Source organism: Panthera onca, chromosome B2 (genome assembly GCF_046562875.1).
Source record: "Panthera onca isolate mPanOnc1 chromosome B2, mPanOnc1 haplotype 2, whole genome shotgun sequence".
In the NCBI taxonomy this organism is placed as follows: Eukaryota; Metazoa; Chordata; class Mammalia; order Carnivora; family Felidae; genus Panthera; species Panthera onca.
Window position 1 is genome coordinate 30,608,485 of NC_138343.1, and position 22,413 is coordinate 30,630,897.

The 22,413-nt window shown below is 54.8% G+C and overlaps 3 protein-coding genes across 9 annotated transcripts in view; 1 reads left to right on the forward strand and 2 right to left on the reverse strand.

The window, feature by feature from the left end:
- Positions 1-246: 246 nt before the first annotated feature.
- EHMT2 (euchromatic histone lysine methyltransferase 2) lies at positions 247-13,606 on the reverse strand. Of its 7 annotated transcripts, XM_060615175.2 has the most exons (28): positions 13,527-13,606; positions 12,814-12,880; positions 12,497-12,715; positions 12,142-12,395; positions 11,225-11,309; positions 11,089-11,129; positions 10,815-10,970; positions 8,620-8,757; positions 8,389-8,503; positions 8,117-8,218; positions 7,744-7,892; positions 7,500-7,643; positions 7,185-7,420; positions 6,923-7,105; positions 6,723-6,805; positions 6,283-6,389; positions 6,059-6,181; positions 5,872-5,973; positions 4,997-5,101; positions 4,727-4,881; positions 4,476-4,643; positions 3,887-4,031; positions 3,462-3,539; positions 3,094-3,209; positions 2,898-2,984; positions 1,409-1,487; positions 1,092-1,267; positions 247-750 (listed from the first exon to the last, which is right to left on the reverse strand). In XM_060615175.2, exons 1-28 carry the CDS (start codon positions 13,566-13,568, stop codon positions 570-572), a joined length of 3,636 nt encoding a protein of 1,211 aa, XP_060471158.1. In that variant the 5' UTR covers positions 13,569-13,606; the 3' UTR covers positions 247-569. The 7 variants fall into 7 exon arrangements, with proteins under 7 accessions (XP_060471158.1, XP_060471159.1, XP_060471153.1 ...); XM_060615176.2 differs by lacking the exon at positions 8,117-8,218; XM_060615170.2 differs by lacking the exon at positions 13,527-13,606 and having other exon boundaries at positions 12,814-13,368.
- A 1,851-nt stretch (positions 13,607-15,457) lies between these two features.
- ZBTB12 (zinc finger and BTB domain containing 12) lies at positions 15,458-17,802 on the reverse strand. The gene is made up of 2 exons (XM_060615184.2): positions 17,699-17,802; positions 15,458-17,185 (listed from the first exon to the last, which is right to left on the reverse strand). Exon 2 carries the CDS (start codon positions 17,163-17,165, stop codon positions 15,786-15,788), a length of 1,380 nt encoding a protein of 459 aa, XP_060471167.1. The 5' UTR covers positions 17,166-17,185; positions 17,699-17,802; the 3' UTR covers positions 15,458-15,785.
- A 202-nt stretch (positions 17,803-18,004) lies between these two features.
- C2 (complement C2) overlaps positions 18,005-22,413 on the forward strand; it is a 42,697-nt gene continuing 38,288 nt past the window's right edge. Inside the window, exon 1 of the mRNA XM_078446757.1 lies at positions 18,005-18,423. Within this exon, the coding sequence (XP_078302883.1) occupies positions 18,018-18,423 (406 nt within the window). The 5' untranslated portion in view covers positions 18,005-18,017. The remainder of the gene's footprint in view (positions 18,424-22,413) is intronic.

The window sequence follows — 22,413 nt, forward strand, 5'->3', positions numbered from 1 at the left end:
GACCATGGCTTGAAGGAGCTGGCACGCTTTAAGAAAAAGCTTCATGTTTTTGCAGATTATTTCGTGGTACACTCACACCCATGACTGGACTCTGTCCACAGTGGTCTCTCACAAGCCTCCCCTCCCCTTGGGTGGCTGTCCACACCAGTCCATCCTGCTCAGTCCCTTGGGCCCACATTCCCTCTGGCTATGTGTGCTTCCTCCCTGACCAACCCCCTCTGGCCCCTCAAACAATCACCAAGACAGTTTATTACCAAACCCAGTATTTATTGAGAACAAAAGAAACCAGCTGGCATAGAGGCCCAATTTCAATTCATCAAACTTCAGCTGAGGATGGCGGACAGGGAGCGGCCAGCCCTGAAGTCACCCTCCCAGGGAAGAACCAGCTCTGGGAGAGAGGGGCTGTCAGACCTCCAGGGCCCGGCTGGGGGTCTCTGGCCGAGGAATGTGTGAAGGGGTAAGGGACAGAAGAAGGCAGCACCCCCAGGTGTGGGCTGTGAGCAGCAAGTGGCAGAGGGGGCTGCTGAGCTGGTGGCCATCCAGGGGTGGGGGACGTGTGTGGTCCGCGTTCAGGGATTGACTGGGGGCAGGGAGCCGAGCTCAGGCAACAGCTCGGGGTGGGGGTCCAGGCGGGCCAGGCGGCTCTGTTCCAGGGCAATGGCCTCGGCTGAGTGCTTGCACTTCTCAGAGCCACACTGACAGGTGAAGTATTTGCTTTTGATGTCCCAGAAGCGGTCACCATAGTCAAACCTGTCAGAGGAGCAGAAGGAGGCTATGGGATCCAAACCCAGCTGCCCAGGCCTACCCCAAAGCACCCACCCCCATTTTCTCCAGATGGACTCCAAGCCCTTTTCTGTTTCACAGACCTGCAGCACTGGCACTGCCTGTGACTCATTAGACATGCAGAAGAATCTTGGGCCCCATCCCAAATCTACTGAATCAATCTGGGAGGCTCAGGACTCCATCTACACGGACATCAGAGAGGCTCTGCTCTATCCATGCCTGGAAACCAGGCACTCTCCAGTCTTCAGCTTCTGGTCCCAAGCTTACTGCATCTCCCACACCCCTGGCACACACCAGAGACACCTCACCCCAGCTCCTCCCCAGTCCGGATGTCTCGGGAACTGAAGAAGGCAATGCGTGGAAACCGGAGGTCCTGGTGCAGCATGAAGACACGGACAGGGATGATGTTGGGGTCACACAGGTGGTTGATGAAGCGGCTGATGTTGCCATAGTAACGGGCATCAATGCAGTACACCTCTCCGTCCTGAGGGGAAGGCGTCACTCTTCACATCTACTACTACCCTGCTTGCCTGGCCAACCTCCCCACCCACAGACCATCCAGTCCCTCCTCCCCAGCTTTCCATCAGCTGGCTGGGAGCAAGGTACAGAGGGGTCTCCTGCTTACTTTGTTGTCTAGGTCGAAGAGATAAGAATCATCCTCTCTTACATCAGCCTCAGCATCGGAGATCAGCTCCCCAACGTACCTATTGGGCAGGAAGTGGTGGTTCTGAAGGTGAACAGGGGTTATCGGGAGCTCGCTCCAAGCCCTGTCTCTCCTCAGAACCCCATGGAACCCTCTTTCACAATTTGTCAGCTGCCCCGTCTGTGTCTATGAATCCCACAGACCTAGATGGCTGAGGTAGGCAGCCAAGGCAGAGTGGGCATGGAGGACAGCAGACATCTTGGGAGTGGGGGAGGAGGTGGGTGGCTCCCCTCTGGAATGAGAATGAAAAGGAGGAACAGAGGACACAACAGAGGGAACAACACTGGGCATACTCTTGCCAGCTGGGGTCTCCACCGGACAGCTGGAACAACGGGCAGGACCAGCAAATGTGGGGGAAGTTGGGGCCGGTGGGCTGGGGATGAGCTGGAGATGCAGTGGTGGGGAAGGTAAAGGGAAGGGCCTGAGCTGCACCAGAGGAAGAATCAGCGAGTAGGGAGACACCAAGCGCCTGTGGTTACAGGGATCAGTATCTATAGGCAGGTAGTTTGGGCGGGGAAATCCACGCAGGTTTAGTCACTGGGAGGTTTCTGGACTAGGAATCACACAGCAGGTGGTGGCGATGCCAGGCAGTAGCACAGGAGAGGTTGGGGCTGCAGGAAGGGACAGAGCCACAGGGACTGTGAGGAACTCTAGGAAGGAGCTGGACACAAGGACACCCACATTTAGAAAGTGGAGGAAGAGAAGTTGGTGAAAAGGGAGGATGGATGGGTCAGAGGTAGGACAGCGTCATGGGAGCCACAGCAAGGGAGAGTAGCAGACGCTGGGAGAAGGAAGATCAAGATACGGGGTGACGGGCGGGCTGTCGAGAGGTGGTATCAGCAGAAGGGCAAGGGCAAAGGCAGATTCCGGCAGGGATGAGCAGTGAGTGGATGGTGGGGAAACTGAGGCTCAGGAGGAAGGGGCCATTTGAACAAAGTTGAGAGATGACCCAATAAAGAGAAAATGGATGGTCCTGTAAAGAGGCAAGTGGGGCCAAAGGAGGCCTAGATTAAGTCTGCAGGCCATGGAGTAGGAGCCAGGGGGCAGGAGGGTTACAGATGCTGAGAAAAGAAAGAATTGCTGGAGAGAAGTGAGGCCCTGGTGACTTAGACAGAAAGGTAACTTTATCACCTCCATTTTGCAGACGAGCAAAATGAGGCTCCAGGAGGTTAAGAACTTGGCCCAGGATACCCAGTGACAGAGGCTCAATGCACGTCTGTCTCCCAGCTTGGAAAGGCAGGGGAGGGAAGATGTGGTAGTGGTGACAGAAGGTTCTGAGGTCTGAGCAGGCTGGGAGCAGGTACAATCTGGCCAGAGACGGGCAGTGGGAAGGGGTGGGACCCATCAGGGAGGAGAGCAGATGGAGGCTTGGGAGTCAACTACGGCTGTGCACCCTTCCACCCCTACTCACTCGCAGATGAAGGTTCCTTGGGGGATGGTCTGCAAGGCTCGGACCCCCCAGCCCATCTTGGCTGTTCGGTAGAGCTGCAGTCGCACTCTGGGGGCAGGAAAGGGGGTGACATTAGGCGGAGGAACCCAGAAACCCCCACCGGAGGGGACATGGGGGTGAGGTGGGGGTGAGGGTGGGCTGCAGGGGTGGGCCTCACTTGATACCACTCTGCACCACCCGGTTCTTGCAGTTTCTCCAGCAGGAACACGCCTGGTTACACTCGAAAATCAGTGGGGGCTCGATCTTGTTAAATTCCTGGAGCAGCCGTCCATCCTGGGGTCGAAGGAGGGGAGGACAAGTGGTTTCTGTATGGCGCCCACCTCAGCTGCCAAGGACCCCCAGGACTCCACAGAAAAACCCACCATGGATCCCAGTGCCACACACAGGGAGAACGGGCTGGGGGAGGCCACATGCTGGGAGCAGAGAACAGGAACCACGCCACCATGCCCTTGATTTGCATGTAGTTGGGCACAGGCTCACCTCTATCCTGGCACGCCCCTGGAAGCCCAGGGTGAGGGCACATACCTTGTCATACCAGCAGCGAATGCTGAGCTGGCCACATAGGCAGTTGGAACTGGAACAGTCGTCCACACACGTGCAGTGCTGGGGCGGGAGGCAGGGGATCAGCTCGGCCCTCAGAAGTGGCCTTGTCCCCTCAGCAACCGGCGCTCTCTGCCCCCCAACTGCTGTCCTTTCCCTGAGGTGGTTATATTAGTACAGCAGGTGGTGATGCTCCCGGGGCGAGGAACAATCAAGGTATTGCTGATTGGGGTGTCCCCAGGGCTACCGGGAGCCCATATGATACCTTCACGTGTCCCAGAAAAAGGACCCCTTTCCCAGATGCATGCAAGCCCACGCCAGAGGTCCCTTTCAGCCCCACTCCACTGGCCAGGTGCCTTGTTGGCCCACAGCTTGTGTGTCCCTCCAGGAGGTCCCGGGCCCCTGCTCACTTGCAGGTGGGTGATGTTGCGGTCGATGTTCATGGTGGACGTCTCACAGTTCTCTGAGATGTACTTGTAATCCTCCGGGCAGGGCTCCCCGTCCACACCGTTGACGCAGGGAATAGGCACGTTCTCATAACCCCGAGCCACATCCCTGATGGAAGGGAGATGGGGCTGGGGGTGCTACAGGATGGGGTCAGGGGGTCCACTAGGTACAAGGAGAGGCCTAGGAGGTTCCTGGGGCTGTGGGAGGGAAGGGCATGATTCTGGGGGTTCATCGGGGCATGGGAGGTAAGGTCGTCAAATAAACTGCAGGACACCCAATGAAAATTGGATTTTGGATAAGTAAGACGTAATTTTTTACTATGGATACATTCCAAATACTGTGTGGGATGCTCTTAACGCTAAAAAAGTACGCGCTGCTCGACTGAAATTCCAATTTAACTCTATTTCTGTTTACTGTATCTGGTATCCTAGCTGGGGGTTGGTTCTGGTGATTCAGTGGAGCCTGGGGAGGGTCTGAGGGATGTTCTGGAGGTTCAGCAGGGCTGGGGGAGAGGGCAGAAGGCTGTCCTGGGTGCAGAGGGCCCGGGCTCACCGGCAGATGATCTTCTCGGTGCGGATGGCCCGATTCCCCACTCCAAGACGAAGCTTGCGGTTGAGCTGCAGCGCAAACCACACGTCGGAGCGCTCAGGAGTCAGGTCCCATGCTGTGTCCCCCTCCTTGTTCCGCAGCTCAGGGTTCGCCCCGCGTGACAGGAACAGCCTGGGAGGGGACAGGAAGCCTGTGGGGTCTGGGGCTGCGTGAAGGCGCTGGGGCGTCAGGGCGTGGGGTGGGCTGGGGCTCACAGCACACAGTCGTGGTAGCTCTCCCGCGCTGCGATGTGCAGGGGCGTGTCACCGTGGTAGTTGACAGCGTGGAGGTCGCAGCGTGCATTGAGGAGGACCTCGGCGATGGCAGCACTGCCAGTGAAGGAGGCCCAGTGCAGGCAGATGTTTTCCTCCTGTGGACGTGGGAGGGGAAGGGTGGGTCCAAGCAGTGAGCCCTTGAACCCAGCCTCGTCCTTGCTCAGGGGGCCAGGACAGTCCCCACCTCCATTACCCCCAACAAACTCTCACGTTGTCTGTGAGGGTGACATCGGCGCCCCGTGTCAGCAGCATGCGGATCACCTCAATGTGCTTGTGCTCCGCAGCCCAGATAATGGGCGTCCATCCCCCACTGTCCTGTGGGTGGGGAGAGAGGGAAGAGGGTGAGGGGTCCCCCTTCCCCTGCCCCGGGCACGCCCAGCAGCTGGCCCTGCTTCCCAAAGGAGCATGTGGTCAAGAGCACAGGCTCTGGGGCTAGACTCTGAGTGTGAGTCTCAGCTCCATCACTCACATGCTTTGAGACTCCAGGTAAGTCTCTGGGGTCTCAGGTTCCCGATCTGTAAAATGGGACTAATAGTGTCTATTGCTCAGAGTTATGGAATAATTTTTCTCATTCTAAAAGACACATACTTCCTAGGTCTTTCCACTCAAAAGTCCTAGAACACAGTGACCCAACAGCAATAACTGCTGCTAACGACACAGACTGCAGTCTCTAAAAAAATCTCTTTGTACTAAAAGATGCACTTAAAAGCGGTTGGGTACTAACAAAAACCCCAGAAGCCTAGTTCAAGGGGCTCCTCCTGGACAAAGAATGGAACAATTCAAAGATCAATAGGCTAAAACACACCCAACATATGACAAAGTGAGAGGTGATAAAGAGTATCATTGCACACTTCCAGAGATTAAGGCAGCAACTCATCATTCTGAAAACTGACAGAAAAAGCAAAAAGGAGAAAGGTAAAGAAAAAAACACAAATGAGGAGGGAGAAAAGAGACAGGGACACGCTAGAGCAAGGCGAGATCACGGAAAGGGTCGGAGGTCAGCTGAGGTCTAAAGGGGGCCCAAAGCCCGAAGCTGAGCCAAGGACCCAGACGAAGTGGGCTGGGCAGGCAGCCAGGCCGCTGACCTGGGCGTTGACGTCCACCTGTCCTGTGCTGAGCAGCAGGCTGACCATCTCCAAATTCCCAATTTTGGCTGCATGGTGGAGGCAGGTGGAGCCATCCTCCTCCTGAGGAAGACGTGGGCAGATGAGTCCCCCGCTGGCATCTCAAACCCATCTCAAACCTAGGCCCCGGCTGGCCCGGTCACCACACCTTGCTGTAGACACAGCCGCCACGCTGCACCATGTAGCGTGCTACCTCCAGGTGGTTGTTCACCACAGCCTCCATCAGCGGGGTGCGCTGCTGCTTGTCCACTGCATTGATGTTGGCTCCTGCCTGCAAGGAGGGGGCATGGGGGCTGGCACCTCAGAAGGGCTGGGGAAGGGAGGGCATCTGGGGGCCTGGCAAATGAGGCAGAGGGCTGGGCCCATGCTGACCTGCAGCAGCACGTGGCAGATCTCCACGGAGCCCTTCTGGGCGGCCGCGTGCAGGGGCGTGCGCTTGCTCTGCTGATCGCTCTGGAAGTTGGGGTCCAGGTTGTCCACTGTGGGGAGAGCCCGCCACACCGGAAGAGGGAGGGACAAGTGGTGAGCGAGTTAGGGGGCAGGTGGGACCTCCTCCAGGAAGGCTTCTTAGGGCCCTAACCCATGTCAGGGGCCCCTCGTGAGCAATGTTGTTAACTCCTCTGAACATCCACTGGGAAGGCACAACTGATGGGTTATCTGTGTGTCTGTCTCCCCTACCACACTAACACTAAGTATTTCAGGGCAAGGACAATGGCCTTCGTTGCTGCGCTCCTGGCCCTGAGCCCAGTGTCTGGTACATAACCAGTGTTCACTCAAGGTCTGCAGAACAAACGAGTAAGTGGAATACTCACACAGCATCAGGATCACCTTCTGCAGCTCCCCTTGCTTCACCGACAGGTACAACTGCCGGGGGTGGAAGCGGAGTTTCTTCCTCCTGTCATGGCGAGGGAGAGGTGTAGGCTCCTCAGAAGGAGCATCAACCTCAAAACCTGCAGATCCACCTTTCAGCCCCAGCCCTGGCTGCCCAGCCCGAGAGCAACCCCTCATTCACCTCTCCGATTCCTGGATGACCAGGGCCTTCTCCAGGGCCTCTCGGCCTGGCCCAGGTGGCAGCCCCACGGCTGAGAGGCAGCCCCCATTGGGAAGAGTCAGGGAGGGCCCTGAGCTGTCGATGGTGTCAGCCAGAGGGTCACAGGGTGGGCGCCGGGGCTCCCCATGCCCTCGCATCCGGGCACTGTGGGAGAAGGTGCTGATGTCTACAAGCAACGGGGCCAGGGCAGGGAACAGACAGTCGGGAAAGGGGAGGCCAGTACCTGGGCTGGGAAGTGTCTGCTCTCCCGGGGGCATCCTGAGCCAGGGGTGGGGGGGCAGGGGCTGCGGTGCCAGCTGGTGGGGTCACCCCATCCCCCCGGGGGATGGTCACCTCCTGGGCCTCAGATGCATCCTCCCCACAGTGGGGACAGAAGACCATGCCGTTCAGCTGGGACACACAGGCCTTGTGGAAGCGGTGGGCCACACGGAAGTCGGGGTGGCACTCCAGGAAGGTGCCCTGGAAAATAATGTGGTCAGGATCTAGAAGACCCCTCCCCTGTGGGGCATGCTGCCTGTCTGCCCCACCGGTCACTCACCGCCGTACAGAAGTAGCCACAGCCTGGGCAGCAGTGGTGTTTGACCATGCGGGCACGGTGGGTCTCACAGAGCACCATTAGTGCCACGCGGCTTGATGGCCTCATGGTCTCCCGCTTGAGGATTGCGGCATTGCAGCCTGACAGCTGTGGCAGCGTGAACGGGTAGGAAGAGGGTGAGGCTAGAGCCCGGGGCTGGATCCCCCCCGACCCACCGGCACCTCTCTTCCCAGCTCACAGGGCCCACCTCTCCATCCACACTCTCTGTGGCCATGCACTTGTGCCCAGCTCTCTCGCTGATGCGGTCAATCTTGGGTGCCTCCATGCGGCAGCTGCAGAGGGGCAGCTCCTCAAACCCCCGCTCTGTCTCCAGTGAAGACGTGTCATTGGATACCCCTTGGACGGAGGGAAAAGGGAGCTGAGGAAGGCCATACCCATCACCCACAGGGACCACTGGTAGGGCCTCGCACCCCCGCCCTGCCTTTCCCTCCAAGCTCTAGAACTCCCAAAGCCTGGCCATGGACAGACACCTCAGCTCCGGTGGGGTCCCCCTCCTCCCCATTCCCTCCAGCCCAGAGGGTGCCCCCTAGTGGCTCTCCATCCCAGCAATTGGCAATTACCAGCGTGGTTGGGGGAGAGGGTCCCCTCGCTGGGCAGCTCCAGGGACCCCAGAGGGACCTCCATGTACTCACTGGGGCCTGAGGAGCCCACACCATTCACTCCTGACACAGAGACAGAGAGAGTGAGAGTGCGAGCTCACAGGTGCCTGGACGCGTGGGTACATGCGGGTGTACGTGCATGAGCACATGCATGAGCGTGTGTTCATGCACGCTCTCTGGGGGCTGGCAGGGGGGCTGGAGGAGGGGACCCAAAAGCAGAGGAGCCTCCTCACCTCGTGGCTCCTTGGCCCGTGGAGGCTCGCGCTTCCGCCGTTTCCGGGATGGCTTCACCCATGGGCTGTCCTTCCGCCACTTCTTCTTGGCTTTGCGCCGGCCACTGGAACCACTCTGGGATGGAGGAAGAATTAGAGAGCCTAGCCCCCAGCCCACTACCCCTGCTCTGGGGACTCAGACCTCCAGCCCCTCAGCCCCCACTCCTCAGGATGCCAGCCTCCAGCTCTTACCCTGTCAGACTGATTGCCAGACTCCTCATCTTCCTCTTCTTCTTCCTCTTCTTCTTCTTCCTCCTCTTCCTCTTCTTCCTCCTCCTCCTCTTCCTCCTCTTCCTCACTTAGTTGTTCAGCCAGAGCTTCAACCTCAGACTGGGAGAGAAGCAAGGCAGGGCTGGGGAAACAGCAACCCTCAGTCCACAGCCCTCTCTTGGGAAACAAGCAGGGCAGGACACATCCAACCCCCAAGACTCAATGAAGCAGGATAAATAAAGAACTATTACTACTGGGGTGCCCGGGTGGGTCAGTCAGTTAAGCGTCCAACTTTGGCTTAGGTCGTGATCTCATAGTTCTTGAGTTTGAGCCCTGCGTCGGGCCCTATGCTGACGGCTCAGAGCCTGGAGCCTGCTTCGAATTCTGTGTCTCCCTCTCTCTCTGCCCCTCCCCGGCCCGTACTCTGTCTGTCTCTCTCTCAAAAATAAACATTAAAAAAAAAAATTTTTAAAGAACTATTACTACTGTCCCAGGATGGCTCCCTGGAGGAGGTGAATGGACAGGAGAGGAAACAAAGGGTGTGGGATGTTAGACAGCTGTGAAAAGGAAGGCACCTCACTCACAATGATGTGTGTGAATCTTGATGACATATTAAGCAAAAAAAAAAAAGTTCCAGAAAACAAGCACATGTTTTATGCTTTTTATGAAATTCGTATGTAGATAGGACTACCAGCGGTTGCTAAAAATACCAGATGAAAAGCTAATGAAGAACTTTGTAATAAGGAGAAGGTTGACGTCACAGAAATCTACTATCAATCTTAAATACCACTAACAAAAAGATAAGACGTCCCATGCCCGCTTATGCGATGCAAGAGGAAGCATGCATACCAGCTATCAAATCTTCTCACCATTAAAAACAAAAACACACCCAAAGCTGATTATGCTTTTAGAACTAGTTTATAAAAAATATTAAGGGGGCGCCTGAATGACTTAGTCGGTTAAGCATCCTACTTTGGCTCAAGATCTCACAGTTCGTGAGTTCAAGCCCTGCATTGGGCTATCTGCTGTCAGTGCAGAGCCTGCTCTGGAACCTCTGTCTCCCTCTCTCTAAAATAAATAAACATTTAAAAAAAAGAAAAAAGAACATGTCAGTCGCCACCCAGTCAACTAATTTTAAACGAGAAATTCTGTAGGACAACCAACCTGGCTTCTTCAACAAATAAATGGCAAAAAAAACCCCCTTCTTTTTCAAAGACAGGTAAACCTACCTTTACATCAAGAGAGGCCTAAGGCAAATGTCAATCAAACCAATGTATGGAGCTCATTTGAATCTGGACAAACAAAAACCCATCTATGAAACAACTGAGAACACATGAACACTCATAGCAAGGTGACGGCTACATTTTCTAGGTTGTGAAAACAGTTAAGCAGTGATATTAAAAAACAGGAAGAGGGCGCCTGGGTGGCTCAGTCAGTTAAGTATCTGACTTCAGCTCAGGCCAGGGTCTTGCAGTTCATGAGTTTGAGCTCTGCGACGGGCTCTGTGCTGACAGCTCAAAGCCTGGACCCTGCTTCTCTCTCTGCCCCTTCCCGGCTCACACTCTGTTTCTTTCTCTCTCAAAAATAAATAAAAACACTAAAAAATAAAAATAAAAAACAGGAAGAGGCCTGATGTTTAGAGATACATATGAAAACATTTCCAGATAAAACGATGTGATGGCTACTTTAAAGCAGTCAGGGAGGTGGGTGTGCTAGGGGAGGAAGAGAGGAGTCAAGAGAGGCTGTGTACTGAAAATTGCTGGAGCCAGGTGAGGCTTCATGAGGGCTCACCCTTTGCTCTTTTGTATGTTATTTGAAGTTTTCCGTGAAAAAATGTTAAAAAAAAAAAAAAAAAAGCACAACAGGTAAGACAGCATTATACTGCACAGGCACTTGTAGGAGATAAAACCAAACCAAGAGCAAAAGAATAAACAAGCAAGCAAACAACAAAATGGAATGCTAAACCCCAAGTCCAGGATGGTGGTTGCCACCATGGAGAGGAGCAAGGGGAGGGACTGGGGTGGAGCATGCACTGGAAGTTACGGACCGTATGGGGCCCTGAATTAGGGGGTGTTCACAAGGTAAAAAGGAAAGAGACAAGGCAGGGAATGAAAGACTGGCGATTGAGCCTTGAACAAGGTACGTGCTGGCAGGGAGGTAGGCTAGCTCCTTCTCACCTTGCTGTCAGAGTCCACACGCTCATCCACAGAGTAGGAGTCGTAGTAGAGGCTGAAGTCGTCCCCCACCACTGTCTCCCACTCCTCTAGGGACCCTGGGTCCCCTTTCTCCATGGTCACTTCTCCTGAACCCCGGGCAGAACCCAACTCCTCCGACTAGGAAAAGATCAGAAAAATGGAAGCTGCTGGTACTTCCCCCCCAGCCCATTTCCCTTGAGGGCAGGATGAGGCCCCCTAGGTGGAGAGGCCTTGTTTTCTGCCTCTCCAGGCTCACCAGGCCACCACTGGAGTTCAGCTTCCTCCTTTTGGCCACATCTAGAAGGAGAGAGAGAAAGGAGTAAGGCCTGTCCTTAACCCTCAGGACCCTGAGGTCTCATCCAGCAGCAGGTTGGGTGGGAGGTGGGACTGACCTGAGGTCATCTTCCCCAAGGAGTGCACGTCATCACTCATGCGGAAATGCTGCACTTCAGGGGGCCGCTTCTCAGGGACTGGGGGCTGGGGGCCGAGAGGGAGCACACTTAGGGTCGGGAGTATCTCTGGTTGGGCCTGGGGGCCTGGATTAGCCTGCAGCCCTGGGTGAGGTGGAGGGTAGTTGAGCCACACCCTCAAAAACACCATTTGAAGCTCCAGTGAACCAGAATGTGGCAATCACAAGAACTGCTGTATCCCCAGAAGTAGTATGTTAAGCACATCCCACACCTAACACTTATCTCTTCAAGATCGCAGAAGCAGGCCCTTTTTTGCCCATTTTACAGATGAGAAAACAAAGGTTCATGCTTTGCCTAAAGCTACCTAAACCATACCCAAAACAAAATCATACCAAGAGCCCTAAAAATATTGTCATAAAGCTTCTGAAATTCTGGGGCTTTGGTCCTTTCCCTCACCTCCTACCCCTTAGGGATTCATAGTAAAACCCTTAGAACCTTTAAAAAAGGGAGCAGGGACAGTGTCAAAGGGAGGAAAAAGTTCCCTTGGGGCTTGCTTTGAGGTAGAAAGAAAGAGTGGTCTGAAGTTTCTTTAGTCATTATCATAAGAATAATTATAAAAGTAGCTACACAATTAACTCTCTAACCTTTGTCTTATCTACTTCCCTCTCCCCAAGAATGTAAACTCCAGGAAGACAGAAACTTGTCTGTTTGTTCAGATTAACCCCCAGCCCAGAATTTGACACACTGTAGCCCCTAGGTAAATATGTGAAACTGGGAATAGATTAGAAAAGGTCTGAATAAAGTGTAAAAAAAAAAAAAAAAATGTAAAGAAAGTCCACAAGGGGTTTACAGTGGATTACTCCTGTCTCCCCACTCCAACCCTCTCCCTCAATCCTCACCTGCCCATTTCCTGGTTTGGACATAGTTTTTCTGGCTCGGTGGACCTTGGGCTGCCCCTCTGGGCTGGGTGTGGCCGGAGGGGGTTCAGGCCCTGCTGCTGCCGCCCCCTGGGCTCCCGGCATACTCAGCAGCCTCATAGCTAAACTCTGGACCGATGGGGGTGATTTTCCAGCCCCTGTCATTGACATCTTGGCCCGGCTGGGACAGGCACCCCCCTTGCTGGGGGAAGAGGGGAATGACTTTGTGGCATGGCCTGGAAAACAGACAGACAGGCAGGCAAAGGCAAGATAAGAGGAAAAGTAGTCAGAGGATACCCCACTTCACCCCCCACCCCAAGACTCCCCAGCCTCTCACCCAGCAGGATGCGGCCCCCATGGAGGTCCCCATCTCCCTCGAGATTCTCAGATTCATCTCCAATGAGTGGTGTGGCTCCTACAGGGGTGTCAGCCCCCTCATCACCCACGGTGACCGTGACAGAGGCTGGGGATGAGGGGCCAGCAGGCTCCAGGGAGTCGGGACTGGCCTTGGGTAGGGTCTCCTCACTACGAGGGGTGTCCCCCAAAGAGCCATGAACTGTAAGGGAAAAGAAAAAGTTTGGGGCTAAGCTCTCAGGGAATCCTGTGTTGGGGGAGGTGAAGGTCCAACAGGGCCCGTTTTTCTGCTGTACTCACCTCTTTCAGTGGCTCCTCTAGGCTCCTTCTCCAGCACCAGCGCCCCCATCTCAGCAGGGGCCTCCCCCTGGCAGGGGACACAAGGTAGAGGAGGGCTGGTCAGCCCTGTAGGAAGTTGGGGAGCCCAGGACGCCTGGGCTCTGGGAAGAGAGAGTAGGCTCCGGGGCCTACCTCTTCCTCTATGGGCCCCCCCCCTTCCGCGGCCTCGGCTGCCCGGGGGGGCCGCACGACCCCTCCCCCGGGCTCGCATCAACCCCCTCCCTCTCGGTAGACCCCGCATCTCTGGGGCCGAGAAGAGAGGAGGGGGAGGGGGCGGGGCCTCCGCGCCCCGGCCCCGCCCCCTCCTCCCGGCTGCACGCGCCGCTCCCCCTTTGTCCCCCAGGCCGCGGGGACCCCGGGCACCAACCCCTCCAGCGCCCGCTGCCCCCCAGCCCGGTGGACGGCCCCTCGTGCCCCTCGCGCGTGCTCCTGGGGCCCCGGCGCCCGCCGCCCACTCGGGGGCAGCCGGCGGCTGCACGCGCGCCTCCGTGCCCACTCCCCCCACCTCCCACCCCCTGGTCCCCTCATCCGCCCCCGGTGCTGGCCCTCCGGATTGCTGTAGGTCCCGTCCGGGCCCCCCGGCCCCGTTGCACCCCCGGAGCATTGCACGGGCGCGCGCTTCCCCCGGGCGCGCGCGCGGGCATGCACCCGCCTCTCCCCCTCCCCTTCCGCACCTCGGCGGCCGCCGCCGCTGCAGCTCCCGCCGCCGCCGCCATCGCCGCTTGCGCGGGGGGCTGAGCCGGCGCGCGGCCGCCCCGGGTCACGTGGGCGGGGGAGGGAGGACTAGGAGGAGCCTTAAAGGAGCCACTACGCGCCTTCTGGCCATTTTCCCCCGAGAGCAGCCTCGGAAATGGCAGTGGCTGTCCTAAGCTGGGACTGCAGGGGAGAATTCCTGCCATTCCTGGTGTCAGCTCAGCGGGGAGCCGAAGGTGAGGCACGCCTGGGTCCAGGTGTGGCTTCTCCATCCCCCGCCTGGTTTTAGGTAACGAAAGGAATGTCTGACCCTCCCAGCTCTCGGCTGCGGCTGTCTTTCCAATCTGGCCCGCGTATGCTTCTCCCGCCTCTGGGTGCTTTCTAGTTTGTGGGTCACCAGATAGAAGGGTCGGGCTCGGTTTTGGCCTTGCTTCCCTAACGAGCAAGGAGGGGGCAGTGGGGACGCGCGGACACCTTTACTCTCAACTGCTTCATGTCTCCTGGAGCAGCGTCCCCTTTTGAAAACCGGGGGCTAAACGTCTCTTCTGTTTATGCCATACATGTTACTCCACCATGTGCACTAGCGATCTGGGTAAGACCCTAGAGGCCTGAGAGCCGTTACTGCCTGGTGATACTACTGAGTAACTTCTTTTTTGCCAAACACCTTATATACATAGGCACTGCGTGGGTCACAGCCCAGCTAACAGTATGAATGATGTTACACCAATATATAACCTTGGTAGCATTATTTAGGCTACCATCCCTTTACGTATTACATTCTGGTCAAAGCCTGGAAAAAAAACCTGTGTGATTTCACACGCAGTATTTGATAGAAGCAGGTGGTTGGGGTATTGAGCACCTGAGGCCAATTCAAGGCCTTCTGGGAACTGTAGTTCTCTTTGCTTAAGAACTATTCCAGAGCTTTGTGGGAATTGTAGTCTTCCCCATACCCTAACCTGAACTATTTTTTGTTTTGTTTATTTTATTTAGCTTTCCCGAGGACATGAACCCTTCCTCAGATCATAAATGTCCAAACATTGGCTCCTGCTTAAAGTTTTGGCGGACACAATGATCACACATATAGCTCTTCCATAGCGCAGATACGAAACTCTTCCAATAGAGGGGGAGATAGTGTGTTATCACCACTGCTAATTATGAAACATAAGTGTGGGATATCTGCCAGGTGCTGAGGTTGTAGAATTTGGAGGGTCCCCAGCCAGAGAAGCCCACTTGCACAATCCCCTTCTCTCCTCAAGTCTCCTTCACGCATGAGGCCTACAGGAGTTGTGCGGAGTGTAGAGCAAATGGCATGAGAGAGAAGCTGTCTAGGGTGGGATAGTCATACACATGCAGTTGCCAGACAGAGTATAAAGAAAAAATAAAGTGTTTTTTTTATTATTTTTTATTTTGTGGAAAACAAAAGCAGAAAAACTAAAACCCCAAACTCCAGAAAAAATCCTAAAAAATACGTTTTGTTTTCTTAAAAAATACTGTATAAGTCTCTACTCCTCTCCCTCCCTCCCCAAACAGACCTCCATGTATCCTTTCATCTAAGTGCCCTACCCCCCACCCCCACCACTGTTCATCCTTCTTGCTATTGTCCCCCACTTCATATCTACCCAGGACCCTTATCCCCATGTTCTCTTACCTGGCACCTGACATGGTTCTCCCTAGTTTTGGTGAGTCTTTACCCATAATCCCATTCCCCCAGCATGCAAGAACTGTCTCCCTACTTCCTTTTCTGGAATTCAATAATCCTTTCCCCCTACCACTCCCTCTCCCAAGGATCTATTCTATGCAGGAGTACATAAACTGCCTCCTGCCAAATTCCCTCCCAATTCCCACCCCCCCACCCCCCATCTCAAGATATATCAGAACCTCTCCCTGGGCAGCCTTAACCAGGAATAAAGCATTTTTGTCTTTTTTTTTTTTCCTCATTCCATAAGACCCTTTCCCTCCCTCCACATATCCATGCATGTCTAAGAGAAGAAAATCTTTCTCTGGGAGCCCATATTCTCTTGGTCTTCTCAAAGAACCCTCTCCCTCTCCATTCTTTTTTTCTGAAAAGGCAGGGGTCCTCTCTCCAAGGAATCTTCAGCCCCTCCCTCAGGATATATCCGCTCAGGTTCCCCACCGTACCTGCCTGTTCCCGACCCTCCCACCCCCCTACCTATTCTCCTGGGCCAGGGAGCTCCCTTCAGCCCAGGGACCCCCGCCTCCTGGCCCCCGAGCCTGCCCCACTAGCGGATGAGGACGTTGATCTCTGCCACACTGGCCTCCAACACGTTCTCTGCCGTTGTCTTGCCATGCTGCTCCTTGAGGTGCCGCCTAATGGCAGGCTTGTGAGCGAAGCGCACGTCGCAGTAGGAGCAGCGATAGGGCCTCGCTCCAGAGTGTAGGTTGAGGTGGTCGTGCAGCGTGGACTTCTGTGTGAAGCACTTGCCGCAGATGCCACACGAGTGCGACTTGACGCCGCGGTGCACGTTCATGTGGCGGTTGAGGTTGCTGCTGTGGTTGAACTGCTTGCCGCAGCGTGGGCACATGAAGATGAAGTGCTGCGCCCGCATGTGGAAGACCAGCTTCTCCACGCCCTGGAACACTTCCGGGCACTTGGTACACTTGATGTTCTTTAGGGGGTTTCCACTGGAAAAGCCCCCGGGCAGGGGTCCCCGGCTGCTCCCTGCCCCCAGGCTGCCCCCCGCCCCCCGGGCAGCCATGGCCACTGCTGCTGCCTCCACCAGGCCCGAGGTGGCCCCCACGCTGGCTCTGCCTCCAGGGATCAACAGCAAACCCTCCCCTTCTGCGTCCTCGGACAGGCTATAGCAGGCTTTCACTACACCCTGTGGTGGGGCCACAGTGCTGGGGGGCACGCTGCTCTGGGCCAGCTCCCCAAGGTGGCTGCCCACCGAGCCTCCGATGCTCAAGCCTCCTCCCAAACCTCCGGGAGGTTTGAGCCGGTGTGCCACCTCCAAGGCCGACTCCACTTTGACGATGCAGATGTCAGACACGTCCTCGTCCTCGTCCTCATCTTCTTCCTCAGCCTTCAGCTCCAGATCCTCATCCAGAGGGAACTCCAGTTTCACAGGCCGTAGGAGTGGAGGGGGCAAAGGGGGTGGGGGTGGGGGCTTGGGGGCTGGCTTTGGGGTCCTAGCAGGAGGGAGCAGGGATTTGGTGGCACTGACACTGCTCACAAGGCTGGCATCGCTGACCCCATCCTCTTTGAGGCCTATTTTGGGCTCAATGAACTGGCTGAGGGCGTTCCTGCATTTCTCCACCACGTGCTCCATCTGCAGGTAAGAGGCAGCCGTCAGGTAGTTGACGATGTCCCTGACGGCGAATTCCAGAGCGCCCGTGTAGCAGGACAGGAGCAGGTCGGCCACGATGCGTGCACTGTGCATCAGTGAGACCTGCAGCTCAGAACTGGGGTTCAGTAGGAACTGGTCCCGCAGGAAAGGCGAGCAGGCGGCCAGGATGACCTTGTGGCCACGAAACTTGAGGCTGTCGGCCACAATGGTCACGTCGCAAAACCGCTCCTCTGCGCGGAGCTGGTTCATGTTCCGCAGGGTAGCGGCCTCGTGGCCCGGCAGCTGGAAGCGCAGGACTTCCACCCCAGAGGCCATTGTGGCGGGGGTGGGCAACCCTGGTTGGGAAGGAAACCGGTCAGAGACAAAGGTCTCTGGTTCGCCTAAGCCAAGGCTCCAGGCCCCTCGCTCCCATTCTTGCCCAGCATCCCAGTTTCAGCTCTCCCAGTCTTCAGGCCCGTTCCTCAGTTTCCCCAGTCCCTGGGGAAGCGCTCTCCCTCCGAGAGAACGGAGGCGTGGTTCCCGGGGGCGGGGCAGCGGCGTCCACACCCCCCCCCCCCTCGCCGGACCGCCCGCGAGGATGGGGCGAGCCCGCGCGCCCAAGGGGAAGGCTGGAGAAACCTGGAGCAGAGGCCTGGGGCTCTGGGCTCCGGGGTGGCCCGGGCTGCAGCCTTTTCTCACCCCGCCCCCTTTCCCCGCTGCTTCATTCCTCCGCCCCCCCTTTGCACGTTTGCACGCGCCTTTCACGTCCTCCCCCCGCCGCCTGCACGCTTCGTGCACGCCCCCCCCACGTTCAGAGCTCCGTGGCACGCCCCCCCAGCCCCACGACCCTGAGTGCACGCGCCTCTCACCTGGCCCGGTTCCGCGCGCTGTTTTTTCCCCCCCTATCTCCCCCACCCCCCCAGGGTCGGCAGCGCCCCCAAACACGGGCAGAGCCTGGGCAGCGCGCAGGCGCGGGGGTGCACGAGGCGCGCGCGCGGGGCCAGCTCCGCGTGGGCGTAAGGAGGGAGGGGCGGGGGCGGCTCGTGCAGTGTGTTCCAGGCCCCGCGCGCCTCGGCGTCGGCGAGAACTCGGGGAGGAGGAAGAGGGGAGGGAATTAAAGGAGCAGGATTCGCCCCTTCCAGACCCCCCTTTCTTCACCAGCCCCCCCCCACGCGGTTAAAGGGCCGGATGGCCTGGCCTCCCCTTTGGCCGGTATTATTTGTCCGCCAGAGCGGAAATACGTTCCACACCCCCCTTTCTCGCTCCCCCTCCTCTGTGCCTCCGGGCCCCGCGGCACGTCTGCGCGTGCGTGCCAAGAGCCGCGCGGAGGCCCGCTTGCTCGGGCCCGCCCCCCGTTCCCGGCTGCCTGGGGCGCCGTCCGCTCTGCGCCCCGCAGAGCGCGCCCCCGCCCGCGCTCCCCGCCAGCCCAGCTCCAGCAGACAGTGCTGCCACCTGCTCCCTGTGGTAGCGCCGCTCTGGCCCAGCTGTGCCGAGCAGGACAGGGTTGCAACCGCAGCCCTTCCCGGGAACCCAGACCGCCCCGCGGCTATCAGAGCCGTTGGTCGCTGTTGCCCACGCGTGCATCCTCTGTTTGGTATGTTCATAGTTTCTCCAGCCACACTTCAAGACTTTTTCCAACTCTTCTGAAGTTAGTGACCACCCTAGCCCTCCTGGCCCAAAAGATTATTTAACTTCTTACTGAAACAATGCAGTGTCCTCAACTTTCCTCCGTCTCACAGTCGTGTAACATCACACCCATCCGACCTTCCCCTCCATTCTCAGAATTGATCCCACTTCTTGCCAAGGCAAACGTCCTCCACTTTTATGTACTGTCTATGACCTCGCCTATTTCACCCCTACTGTGTAATTAGCTCAAGTATTAATTTTTCTAATTATGCGATTATTTATGTCAGTGTGATTTTACCGTCTTTAATCTTTCCAACTGCAGCCGTCCTTCCAATCCCTTCCCTGCTCCTCCAAGGGACTGGCAAGGTTAGAGCTCCACCGCCTTAAACAAAACCTCCCATCAACTCTGCACCTCTTTCTTCTCTTTCTGTGTCACTCGCAAACTAACCTGCAGTCTCCACAGATTTACCAACAGCATTTATTAGCACCTCAAGGACTTCCCCCCTCTTTCTTGCACACTCACTTCCCTACCCATTGAAGTCCAGGTGAAAAAGCCTCTGCTTCCCACTGATTGGATTGGTTTATTACATACTCCAGGAGACTAGAGCATTTTTCTTAGCATCAATTCTGATGAAACTGCCTGTTATATAATGGGTTCGACCTCTGGCTTCCTTCATTAGATCATAAACTTCTTGATTGCAGGAATTATGTCATGGGTTATATTTTGCAAATAAAAGGTATGCAATAAATGACTGACTGCTGAAGTCATTCCTCTTCAGTTCAGCCAGCATCCACCCATAAAAAGTTTGTTCCTGACTTAAACTGAATTCCTGAACTCAAAGAGATACCCTTGAGTGGGAGAGTGGGGGCAGTGTTTAGGTCGTGCTTGACTCTGCCTTTCCCTTTTAAATTCTCTGCCTTTTATGTCTGCACTCAGTTCTCTTTATTCTAAAATGCCCTCTTTGTAGAACTCTCCTTTGTAGTCAGGCCATATGAATCTGAGAAAGAACTTTGGCTTTTGTGTCAGACACACCTAGGCTCAAAGCTATATTCCACTCCTTTTTTTTTTTTTTTTTTTTAAGTTTATTTATTGAGAGAGAGAGAGAGAGAGAGAGGGAGGGAGGGAGGGAGAATCCCAAGCAGGCTCCACGCTGTCAGTGCAGAGCCTGATGCAGGGCTCAATCCCATGACCCTGGGATCATGACCTGAGCTAAGATCAAGAGTCACATGTTCAACCAACTGAGCCATCCAGGCGCCCCGAGGTATGTGTATTTTTTGTGTACATCTGGGGAAAGTGGTCTAGGACTAGCTAGCTCATGGCTTACAGCACCATTCTTGGTTACTGATGGAGGCAAACAGTGGTCTAGATAATCCCAAACAGGAAGAGTTACACATTTCTCTGAGACATTCCAAGTAGCTTTGGCAGTGGATGTACTTTTGCATTCTACGTAGCCTAGACTGGAATAATTTATATTCCTTGAGCTACCAGCAGGAAAGGAGGAGGGAAGTTAGTCTGGACTTTTAATCCATAGGCTTGTACAACTTTTCCTGTATAACAATAAAACCTCCAACTTCTTTTTCTTTCTTTGACCCACACTCAGCTCTTGCCCTCGCTGTAGGAACCCTGAGTCCTGCTCGGCTGCTACCTACCTCTCCTGTTGTCTGAGCTACTTCCAGGCCTGTGGTACCTGCCTCAGGCCTGCTGGTGTCCATGCAAATGACCTAATACATACCCCAATTAAAAAACAAAAATGGTCCAGTGTATTTTATGTTTTCTTAGAATTACTTGCATGGTTCAGAATTCAAAAAGTGTATTTATTGAACAAGAGAGGGAATCAATACAAAATGGGGATTCTTTGCTTGATTATCAAGATAATACATTTGACGGGCACCTGGGTGGCTCAGTCGGTTAAGCAGCCAACTTTGGCTCAGGTCACATTCTCGCGGTCCGTGAGTTCGAGCCCTGCATCGGGCTCTGTGCTGACTGCTCAGAGCCTGGAGCCTGTTTCAGATTCTGTGTCTCCCTCTCTCTGACCCTCCCCCATTCATGCTCTGTCTCTCTCTGTCTCAAAAATAAATAAACGTTAAAAAAAATTTTTTTTAATTAAAAAAAACAATAAAAAAAGATAATACATTTGATATTCTTTTGGGAGAGCATTTTTACCTTGGTGGGGAATAAGGGCTCAGAGCACATGATCAAAAATCTTTCTATCACCTTGGGAATCTTGGCCAGCGAAACGGTTCAAGTAATAGCTCAACAAAAAGTAGAAACCCACCTTGACAAGATTAGAGGACAAGACATTTGGCTGCAACAGATTCCTACTGAAGTCCCAGGAACAAAATGGGATTGGTATTCTGGTCTGTTTTTCTGGATTCCTTAAGGAATTCGATCAATACTCTGGGCATTAACCCAAGCGGGATTATCTATCTTGGCTATTCTTTTAATGATTTATCTACTCATAAATGTGGCATGAGATGCTGCTCAAGGCAGCAAAAGCAGAAACTAATTAATGGTTGTCCAAAGCTTTGAAGTTAGGCCAGGCACCAGAGTACTTACGGTTAGGAGCAAAACACTTTTTTATTAAATTTTTAAATGTTTATTTATTTTTGAGAGACAGAGAGAGACAGCATGAGCAGGGGAGGGGCAGAGAGAGAGGAAGACATAGAATCTGAAGCAGGTTCTAGGCTGTGAGCTGTCAGCACAGAGCCTGACGTGGGGCTCAAAATCATGAACCTCGAGATCATGACCTGAGCCGAAGTCGGATGCTTAACCAACTAAGCCATTCAGATGCCCCAGGAGCAAAACACTTTCATTCCCTATGATCCTGACCTCCACCCCTCCTCAGCAGGAAGTAGCTAGAGCAGTCATTGTCCCTATCCCTCAAAGCTCCCTGAATTTAGACATAGCTGCCTCTGACCAGTCACAGAGCCCTTGGTTACTATTAAAGAAACCTGTAAACTTGCCTTAGGAAGTAACATCATGTTGCCTCCTGAGAAGTCTGTGGGGTGCTGTTCTGCCTGAGATGTCAAACATAACATGCCACGTGTACAAGAAAAGAAATAATAATAGTTTGCAGCTTAGGAATAGTCATGGGATGTACAACTTCTGCCTTTGTACTCTAGAGATGATATCACTGAGCACAATCTGCTGAGAAGGTCTTGCAGTTCCAGGCCCCTAAAGAGGAACAGCCAAGCCCCTGCAGCAGAGCGACCACCTCACTGCACTCACACCAAAACCTGACAAGGAGATGCCGAGAGGGAGAAGATGGTCAAGAAAGGAAATATTACAGTCGATCAATCGGCATGATCCAAGACCCTAAGACCCTTACCCTGAACTTTCACCCTTTAAGAACCCCTGCTTGTAAGCCAACGGGGAATTTAGGACGTTAAGCACTAGCTCCCCATTCTCCTGGGTGGCACCACACCAATAAATAGCCGATTTTTCTTCCTTCCAAAAACAAAGCCAAAAACCAAACAAAACCAACCCAAGCCAACCCCCCCAACAAAATGACCAACCAACTAAACAAATAAAACATCCCAAAGACCACAAATTCAAAAAGTGTAAAAGGGTACAGACTGCCCCACTCCCCACGAGGCCTCTGGGCATCTCGGGCATCTCCCCCTTTCTGTTACGTCCCCTCCTTCCCTTTGTCACGTGCAGCACTCAGCTGCTCTGACTTTAGCGGCACCCTTCAGTTAGGTTCTGGGGGGGGGGGATGCTTTATGTACCTGGAAGAGCCCCTTCCTCCACCACGCCCACCATGCCCTTCCTACCTACCCACTCTCCTGAGTCTCCTACCCCTCTCCTGATCAATCTCTTTCTCTCAGCAGACTGGAGTGCTCTCCTTCACACCCCAAACATCCCTTTCTTCATTCATCCTTATTCCCCTTTCCTTAATGTCAGAGCCTGTTGAAAGCCCTCCCTTCCCTCCTATATCCCACTCTTAATCTTGCCTTC